Raw genomic sequence first — 10,467 nt, forward strand, 5'->3', positions numbered from 1 at the left:
TATGCACCTGGTACCTGCAGGTCCAACAAGGAGCCCAGCCCACAGCTAAACCGTAACTTGAGTAATGGCATAAAGTGAAAAGACATTTTTTACTAGAGCAGACCAGTACATGTAAGTTTTGGTGAAAGTCCTAAAGAAGGTGAAAGACAGAAAAACAGAGGTAGGTCAACTCAACAAAGCATACTGGTTGGAGAAATACAAAGAAATATTCTAACATCCATCAGAAATAATAAGACATCTATCAACGTTCCAGTACCACATCTAAATCTCCAACAGACTATTCACAGTGTTGCTCACTGAAACCACTACATCCAGACATCTACTTGTAGTACCAACTTCAGAATATATTTCATACACAGAATAAAGATGATTGCCTGCTTTCTAGCGTTAATTAAATCCATACATTAGGTATTAAATTGCAAATTACTGTGATGACGTACATGCTGTCAAAAGTGTAAACTTAATTCTTTTAAGTCTCTTGAGTATTATGTTATTACCAAAGCTAAGGAAAAAAAGAAGTTTCAGTATCATAGTCAATATAGAAAGACACAAACGTGTATTGTTTCTCAGACACTAATTTGTAATGTTTACAAATTAGACTACAATGTAGATGATGAAGATTTGATGCTGCTCAGTGCTGTCTGGACTGCTGAATTGGTTAGATGTACAAAATCTGAAGGAAATGTACTCTAGTTTTTGCTTTTTCCGTGGATAAAAAATTTAAATAGAGCTGTCCTCTAAAGAACAGTCATGAGCAAGTCAGAAGTCTATGAGTGACAGAGACCAAGGTAGCAAAGGGAGCCTTGTGATTGATGTGTACTACAGGCCACCAGATCAGTCAGAGCCTGTCGATGAGGCCTTGTACCTCCAGCTACAGGAAGCATTGCAATTGCAAGCACTCGTCCTGCTGGGGGACTTCAACCATCCAGACATCTGCTGGAAAAATAGCACAGTGAGCCATGGGCAATCCAGGAGGCTCCTGGAATGCACTGAGGATAACTTTCTGAGTCAAGTGATTGACAGCCCCACCAGAGGGGATGCAATACTGGACCTGTTGCTCACCAATGTAAAATGAATTTATTGGTGACACTGGAACTGGAGGCTGCATGGGCTGTAGTGACCATTCTATGGTTGAGTTCACACTCCAGAGGGATATGAGATGGGTGAAGAGTAAAATTAGGAGGCTAAATTTTAGGAAAGCCAACTTCCAGCTCTTCAGGGAGTTAGTCAACAAAAACACCCCAGGAAACTGTCCTCAAGGGCGAGGGTGCAGAGTAGGGTTGGCAGATCTTTAAGGAGGCTTTCTTCAAGGTGCAAGAGCTCTCAATCCCCAGGTGTAGCATGTCAGGAAAGGAAGGCAAGAGACCAGTGTGGCTGAACAAGCTGAAGAGCAAGGAGAAAAGGTGCAGGCAGTGGAAACAGGGACAGGTACCATCGGAAGAGTATGAGGAAGTTGCTCAGCTGTGTACAAATGAGGTCAGGAAAGCCAAGGCCCAGCTTGAACTAAACTTGGCTAGGGATGCCAAAAAGTATTAGAAAGGCTTCAACAGTTACCTCAACCAGAAAAGGAAAGTCCAGAAGGGTGTACCCTCCCCAGTGAGTGACACAGGCAAGCTGATAGTGACAGACAAGGAGAAGGCTGAGGTACTTCACTACTTTTTTGCCCCAGTCTTCCCCGATGACAGCTCTCCACACAGCCCTCTAACATTTGTTTTGGTAGGAAGGGATCGGAGAAGCAATGCCCCTCCCACTGTAAGCAAAGATCAGGTTCACAACCACCTGAGGAACCCAAACATCCTCAAGTTCATGGAATGTTCAGCCTGGAGAAGAGAAGACTGTGATGTGACGTGATAGCAGCCTTTCAGTATCTAGCGGGTAGCTACAGGAAAGAAGGGGAAAGAGTCTTCAGCAGGGTCTGTGGTGACAGAAAAAGGGGAAATGGTTTCAAGCTCAAACAGGGTAGATTTAGATTAGATACAAGGAAAAAGACTTTTAAAGTGGTGAGGCACTGGAATGGGTTGCCCAATGATGTGGTTGATGCCCCATCCCTGGAGACTTCCGTGGCCAGGCCCTGGGCAACCCAATCTAGCTGTGGATGTCCCTCTTCATTGCAGAGAAGTTAGACTCCTTCTGACTCTAAGGATTCTATGATTCTGTGATATTTACATGAATCAACTTGATTTCATTTAATACATTTTGCAACAGAAAGAAGCAGCAAGTCAGAATTTGGGTTGTTATTCCCTGGGGTAGACTAGATCTGGCCTCACAAGGAGCGTATGGATTCTATTAACAAGGGCTCTATTTTAACAAATGGAAATGGGACAACACAAAAGGATCCTGTTGAGCATGATAAAATTATAAGGTAATTTCATCAAGGGACCTAATCAACTTTGGCTTTCTTCCTGTAGCTCATCTGTGTCTGTTCTTCTCTCCTTTATAGAGATGCTGAGCCAAATTCCACTTCAACTCTACTGTAAATTGGAAGTCAACAAAACTTATTTGCCAAAAAAAATTTAGCAATTGTTCTCTAAAAACTGGATAAAAGTCACAGAGCCTGAGAAAAATGCTTGCTCTTACTCTACAAGACAAAGGAAGAATCTGTATTTTCAAAAATGTACTTTTTTATTTCTAAAACCAATTTTCCTCCTGAAAATTACAATGAACTTTCCTCCAGATCAGATACTGTATTTACAATCCCTATAAAAACAGAGTTTTACTCTCATAACTAATTGGTTATACACAACACAATGATTCAGTTTCAAGCATTAAATAATGACCTGAACAACACATAGTCACTAAGAGAGGAAATTCAAAGGCACAAACAGCAGTGATGTTGTCTAATTTAAAAGTCATTCAGGATAGCAATGTAACTGCTATATGTGCTTCTGAAAACATTTGCACTGAAATCAGGAGCACGTTAGCAAAAAATATCTTGTTCCCAGAAGTTATGGACAACTGCACAGCAGCAGCACCTCAAGACAAATGCTTGAGTCATTTCCTAATTTCTAGGACAAAACATAAATCCTTTTTTCTCTAGATTAAAAATTTATCTAAAGGAGAGGTAATTTAAAACATTAAATATTGATAAACATTGATAGCTAAGTTCCCAGCTCCTGCCAAATTTAACAGAAGTTTTGTTCAAACAAAAATCGCAGTATCACAAGTGCCATTCTGCTTTAAAAAAAAACCTCTTCTGCTAGAACTGCTCAGGATGAATTACTATTATTATTATCATTGCTGTAAAATGTCTATCCAAATTACCATGCACATTTTCCTCTTCTACTGTGCCTAAAAGACCTTGTCACATGAGGAGCTGTGTCTGTAACCTGATCGCGCAGAACAGAAGTCTGCAAACAGGAGGCAGGGGTACCCTTTTCAGTAGCCAGTAAAAGACTTTCAGGGACTTCTCTGTTCACTCACATTTTCAGCAGCACCTTGTCTGCAATATCACTTCAAAAGATGTACAAACAATCAGACTTTTAGCCATTTTGTGACCTAAAACACATATGCTTCTCTCTAATCCCACTACAGAAGAGCCTAATTTTAGATCCAAGCGGTGTAAAGTGTCATAGCTGTCACAGAGCTGGATACCTGAATCTCAGTCCAAAATGACTTCATTTTCCAACACTATTAAACTATTAACCCCACCTGATTGCTGATCTGTATTTATATGCATTATAGAATACATTAATTAAATACTGTAATTTCATGTGTTAGCTATGAAGCTGAACTACAAAAATATACTGAAGAACCAATTGAGTTCAGGAGGGCCATGTGGCTATAATCAACAACAGATTTTGGCCTATGCTACTGAAAAGCCCATCAGAGGCCTAATCCTCCTTGTCTTACAGAAATAGTCACACTAATTGTGTAATTGCAATGCACAGAATTTAACCCTCAACATATTTGCTCAGAATCTTTGTCCTTCGTCAGATTTTTTTGCAGCTATTGACAGTTTAACTGCACATAAATATAAAAGAAAAAAAAAAGAAAAAAAAAAGCCCTGATTGATTATATTACACACACACAAAGTCACATATGCAACCATAATAAAATTAAATCAGGAAACAGGCTAACTTAATGCACCAAAGGCTAAATTCTAGTGTCCTAAACAATTACTGAGCAACAGTACCCAATAATCTTCAGCCCCAACGATCCTCGGCCCCAGACCTGGGGTGAGCCTGTGCAGGTGGATGGCTGAGGCCAGCGTGTTCCCAGAAAAGCACTGGAGGCTGCCTACACAGATAACTTGTAAGATCTGCTCTGAACATGCCTTCAGGATCAGACCCGGGGACTGAAGTGTCTTTGTGACTATTGTTTCACCTGTTTGAAAGCGGGGCTGACTGCAAGCATTCAGCACATGAATATTTTCACCCACCATAGAAAAATCAAGGCTTTGTTAAGTTGAACAGCTTTAATGATGTTTTACAGGAAACATTTCAAGCATGCAGCAATAAGCTGCATTCATATTTGACATTTAAAAATCTTTATTCTTTTAAGCCTGAACTTTCAAAATACTTGCTCTTAACTTTAAGCATGTGAATAAGGCCGTTTTTTATTCTACAAAGTACTTAATTCTAAGTCCATGCTGTAGTTCTAGCAAAATGGTGGAATACATTCTCTGAATTATGTGCTTTAAACAGCATGGAGAACAAAAAAAAAAAGGAATACATGATCTGATTTTCATGCAAAAGATTGCTAGAGATAAGCAAACTAGATCATGGTAAATAATGAAAGCTCCCTCACCCAAAAAGCCGTCTGGTCACAACAAGCTTTTTTGTACAGTGATGTCTGAAATTGACTTTTCTTTTAATTTTTCCATGCTTCACCAACTCCTGGTTTAGGCTGTAAAAAAGCCATAATTAATATTTCTGTGATTGCTACTTATGATGTTGCTGATTCAGTGGGAATTTGGAAGTACCAAAAAAGCAATTTAACAGACCTTCATTTGATCTCTGCCCCGATTCTCCTCTCAAAGATATTTGAATTTATACAAAATCCCACTTGTCTTAGTCATCCAAGCAAGAATATTTTAAAGCCAAGGAGACAGAACCACAGATCACATAACACCATCCAACTCAACTTCAGAAACCATCCGGAGATGTTCACACAGCCAAAGCCTCACTGAATTGGCTGGCATTCAGGTTCTCAATATTTGATTCCAACAAAATTAAGAATTCCTCAACTGATTTCAAGCAAACCTTTCACACTACTCAAATCAGCAAGATCTGGTTCATATTTAGGATGAGGCACACTTAAAATAATTCCATCCCCAAACAGTATGAATCAAAATGGCAACAGGACTTTTTACTTAAAGGAACATTGAACCAAAGGAAGGCACAGGTTGTACATTTTTTATGTGGCCCTAAGAGTCAATTAATTTTGCCTGACTTCAAAACACAAATGTCGCTACTTTTCCATCCTTAATTGAACACGTTTTCTGTCGGCTAAAATACTTCATATTTCCAGGAAGGCTGACTTGCTGTAGGCAACACGCAAGGAACAAAGGAAGCCACAGTGTCACCATGCTGAAAACCTGGGTGCTGACAAAGGACTGAGTGATGCACAGCCAGGCAATCTACATGTACCTGCATGGAGCAGCAAATGAATGATCCTATTTCTCTGAATACCAAAGTGATCAGCTTCAGGGCTTGAAGGTAACAGCACCTGAGGAGAGGTGAGAGAATAACACCATCGATGGAAAATCCTTACACAGCCTGCAAAACTGATACCTATATGCCACCAAGTTTTGTTACACCAAAGTAGTAAGAAAAATTAAAAGCATTAAGTCAATTTCTCATGAGTATTTCTTTCTGAATGCAAAACCCAAAGCCCTGAAGCAGAAGCGCTGACTCAGAGTCCAGAACAAGATTTCTGGAAGTTGTCATTAAGGCCCCTGAGTTCAAAATACAAACAAGAAGTTTCAGAAAATCACTGATTTCAGAGCTGGGCCTAAGTCTGACACTGAACAAATGCAGAAAATTCCAAATTCCTAAAATACCAAAGTGTCTTCGTTTTCAGCACCTGCTCTGAGCAAATGATCCTTTTTTGAAGTCATTATCCATCTCTGTGTGTGTGAGCATTCACATTTCTGATATTAATTCAAAAAACACACCCAAACAACGTGAGGACTGCTTTACTTGAATCTACCCGCAATGGAGCATTGCAGCACACAAGTGGCATTGCCCTGAACCCTACTCAGGCAACCAAACACAACAGATGACCCACTAGCTCTTGTCCAACGCTGACTTGTTCCTCAGAAAACAGAGCTGCTTCAGCTGGAAACAGAGAATGACATTTCTTCAGCCTAAAGAGAAATGCTATTACTGAAGTAGAACAAAGCTGAAACTCAACCTGAGTTTGCTCTGCACAAACCTGCCCCTCTTGCAGCAAGCTGGCAGTATTCTAAAGAAGCAGTGGCCACGTGTCCAATCTGAAGAAAATATTTATGTGACACCTTTCCTCTCATTGACAACAATGCAGGCAAATTGTATTCACAAATTCACAGCATTAAAAGGTCGGCATGGACCAGAAAACCTCATATATTTTCAACTTCTATAGTCTATGTGGTATTAACAACATTGTTGAATAACTGTAATCTCTTAGTTAACTCCATGAAACAGCTCTTTTCCAGAAAGAACAACCTTGTTGTCATCATTAGGCAATTTCAATAATGTTGTCAAATAATTTTGACAAGTGTTAATGTTTCAATAATGATGTCAAAGGGAGGAAACTTTGTTACATAATTGCTCAAAGTTTTGCAGAAAAGAGAGCTGTTGCAACTGGAATTTAAATATCTGCTACAGGAACAGAAAAAAAGAAAATGAGGGGGACTCATAAGTCTTGATGCATGTCTTACTTAAGACCTATGCCAGAGTAAATCTAATGAATGCACTGTATGTAAAGACATTGATCTTCTGGTACTTAATGCTCAAATCACGTCGGAATGCAACAACACACAGCCACCATCTGGTAGAGATGGCATCTAATATTTTTAAACTCAAATGTATCCAAATCTATGGGACATTTTCTTATTGTGAAGTCAGGAGAAACAACTTATCAGTAAGATTGCAGCTAACAATAATTTCATTATTTTTAGTTCCCAGGCAATGGTGATATGACAAACAAAGTAACAGACTGATTTTTGCAGTTCATTTACAACCTCCCAGAGGAATCAAAAGCAGTTTTAGATAAAGCTGAACTCCTAGCTATATTTGTATTATCTCTCATCTTCCTGTTCAATCGCAAATAAGATATGAAATGTGTCAAATATTTCTGGCAAAATATTTGGACACTTCAATGCCCCTATCGCAATTAAGGCTTTGCCTCCATCAGCAGCACCTATAGAAATTTATAGCAGCAATTTGTGCCCTTAAGTAGCTTGACTGGATATGATCTCTGAATCCTCTGAGATAACATGGCTTTATTTTTTTTCTATCCATTAGAATACTGTAGAAATACCGCCACTGAAATAAGCAAATCAAGAAGAAAAACATGATGGCCAGCAACAGAATTGACCAGGAGTCAGAAAACAATATTTTCTCACATAGCAAACAGCTCCTGTGTGCTATCTCAGATTTAGCAAACAGTTGCCTAATTATTTACTGCCACAGCCATGGTCAGCATGCAGTCTGGAGACACACACATACCCTGCTTTCCACAGTTAAAGCAACAAAGTCATTGACTTTGCACGGCCTTCCAGCCCGGTGGCCTATTCTGACCAGTGAAAAAGACAAGGAGCAAAATCTGAATTTTCTACCTTGAAACAGGGGAGTGATTTTTTTTCCCCAAACCCTAAGGCCCGGATGTCTTAATGGTGTGGCATCACATGACCCCCAGCCTTCCAAGGCAGGCGGTGAATCCTGTACAGCTGACTCTGCTAGTTACAGCACTCAACAGCTGGGGCACACATAGTTTGGCACCCTGATAACGCCCGAAATGAACACAAGAGCATTCTGCTCTTGTGAAGAGGAAATAAACTCCTAAAAAAAAGAAACGTTAGCATTAACACTGCTGATTGAAGCTCACCTTAAAACCATGAAGGCAATATGTTTTGCATTTGGTTCAGAAAAACAATAAAGGCAGTGTTTATAGAACTGAGAAATTTGGAGAAATGGCACTCCCTCTTCAAAGCATATATTGTAGCAATTCTTTTCTGATTAGATCAGCTCCCATAGCAAGTCATCAGCACAACAATCACTGCAGTGAAGTCATACCACTGGGACTCCGATGGGAAATCACGAGCTGCTTGGAAACACATTTTGAAAAATAATGCTTTCTCCAGGTTTCCAATATATCATAATTAAAACAAGTCCGAATCTTCACCTTTGCTCCCAATGGCTGAATAAAACACACCTCAAACAGCAAAGCACGGCATGCCGGTACGCTCAATGTGACACTAAACATTAAGGCAGCAGAAATCGGATCCTTCTGAGCAATTTCAGGATTCAGCTATCACTGTGAGCAGCATGTCAATGGGCACCACGCAGCCCCCACAACGCCATCAACTCTAACACTTCCAGAGTTTATTTTTTATTAAAAACGTGAATTAGTTTGAGGAGTTTATTTTAATGAAAATCCACTTGCCCACCAACACTGAAAAACCAAATATCTCAGCCCTCGTGCAGTTAAGCTCTCTGGAATAAGAGAAATTAGGCCTGCAGTCCCTTCCAGACCTGTAAGTAAGCAGACCTGAGCTGAACTGCAAATATAGGGTAACGTGAAGCAGAACAGAAGCGTTTTAAATTAGAACCAGGACAGGAAAATAGGTTCCCTCAGTGTAATTTCATTTGTGTTTGGTTTTTTTGTTTGTTTGTTTCTTTGTTTACAGAGTGAACAGTCCACCCACTTATAATTTTTGCAAAAAGTAATTTAGCTGCATACAAAGTAATTGGATGACATAAAAAGAAACTGAGCATAGAGTAAAGGCATCCTTTTGAAGATGATCTATTCCGAGCCATAATTGTTGCTCATCTAAAATGCACTAAAGCATTTCAGTATCAAAGTGGTGCACATGCTCCATAGCTGCATTGACACAATGGGCAACAGACACAAAGGAGTCATTAGCCAGTGCTGTTAATGACACATGAAATGCAAGTGGCACAGGTACCAAGTATGCTCAGGCTAGCAGGTTCCCATTTCACAGCAGCCATCCAGACCGTTTCTTATTTTTCAAGACTTTGCCACAACCAACCAGGATTAAAGAAATTCTGCTATCAGCATCATCAAATCAAGCTGTCTTACATCATGCCACTCCCTTTCCCATCAGTGGGAACCATTTAACCAAAACCTTTACAACTGAATGCAGGCATAGGGCTGAAAAGCCACAACCTGTCACAATAAGTACTTGAGATATAAAATGGAACCAATCTTTTTCCCAAATATCACTGAAGGACTCAGCACAGCAAATGCCAGCGTGTGATGTGACACCGTAACAACTATTTCTGGGACAAGCATCTGATCCGAGCTGTTTGCTCCAAGCGCTTTCACTTAAATTAAAATCAGATCTGTAACACTTTCAAGAAACATTTTCACATTTTGTAGTGGCCAATGCTCTGAATAGCACTCTCGAATCACATCTCCCAAACGATATCTCCTATCCCAATTAGTTTCAAAAAGCCGTGTAATTTACATGCCTAATGAGCTAAATTTAGTTGCATGCATCGTTGTCGCGCTAAGTGCCTCTTTTTCCCTGTATTTTCCCTGCTTTCAATGACAAAACTCAGGTGCTATGTGCGCTAAGATCCTCCTTTGCCTGGCTACAAAAACAAGATTAAAAAACGGTGGAAAAATCAGCACAAGCTTTCAGGGCAGCTAAACGGACACTGAGACCCTGCCCGCATTTCATAGGGGTAAGTGGAGAACGGCGAATAAAAAAGAAAACCCATCAGCACCAGTCATCATCGCCTTTCTCCCCACAGCAGCAGAGCGCGGTGCGGGCGCCCCGCGGCCCCTCCGCCCGCTCCCTCCCTCCCGGGGGAGCAGCCCGCACCGCCGCCCTGCACCTGCCGGCAGCCCTACCTTTGTATCTCTCCAACACATCCTCGTAGGCTTGCAGGTACTCCTGCTCCTCGGCATAGAAGTACGCGCCGGGAGAGAGGTAGCCAGCCATGGCCGGGGGCCGCTAGCGCTGCCCACCGCCCCGCTCGTCTCCCAAAGGCAAGCAGCCTCGGGAACGGCCAAGAAGCAAAAAAAAAATAAAATTAAAGGGGCGAAAAAAAAAAAAGACTGCCTGCTGGAGGAGGGTGGGTGGAGGCGGCAGAGGAGGACGCTGCCGGCCTGGCCGAGGAAACGCCCATGCTCGGGTTTCAGCAGCCGCCCCTCGCAGCGCGCAGGGGGCGGCCCCAGCCCGGCCGCCTCCCGCCCGGCTCCGGCCCTCCGCTTCGGGGCGCGCCGCGAGCGCCGCCGCCGGCACTTCTCTGTTCTCCCCCGCCTTCCTCTGCCGCCGGCGAAGATCCGGCCCGCGGG

At 41.5% G+C, this 10,467-nt stretch overlaps 1 protein-coding gene across 20 annotated transcripts in view; it reads right to left on the reverse strand.

Moving 5' to 3' along the window:
• DST (dystonin) overlaps positions 1 to 10,467 on the reverse strand; it is a 293,579-nt gene that overhangs the window by 250,410 nt on the left and 32,702 nt on the right. For 3 of the 20 annotated variants that reach the window (XM_052694860.1, XM_052694849.1, XM_052694720.1), the window contains exon 1: positions 10,021 to 10,242. The exons of 13 other annotated variants lie outside the window; for them this stretch is intronic. In XM_052694860.1, the coding sequence (XP_052550820.1) occupies positions 10,021 to 10,111 (91 nt within the window). In that variant the 5' untranslated portion in view covers positions 10,112 to 10,242. Of the gene's footprint in view, positions 1 to 10,020; positions 10,243 to 10,467 lie in introns of those variants that run through there. 4 more of the 20 variants (XM_052694738.1, XM_052694797.1, XM_052694787.1 and 1 more) reach the window with 4 other exon arrangements.

This window comes from Tympanuchus pallidicinctus, unplaced genomic scaffold (genome assembly GCF_026119805.1).
Source record: "Tympanuchus pallidicinctus isolate F22 unplaced genomic scaffold, pur_lepc_1.0 scaffold1, whole genome shotgun sequence".
Lineage (NCBI taxonomy): Eukaryota > Metazoa > Chordata > Aves > Galliformes > Phasianidae > Tympanuchus > Tympanuchus pallidicinctus.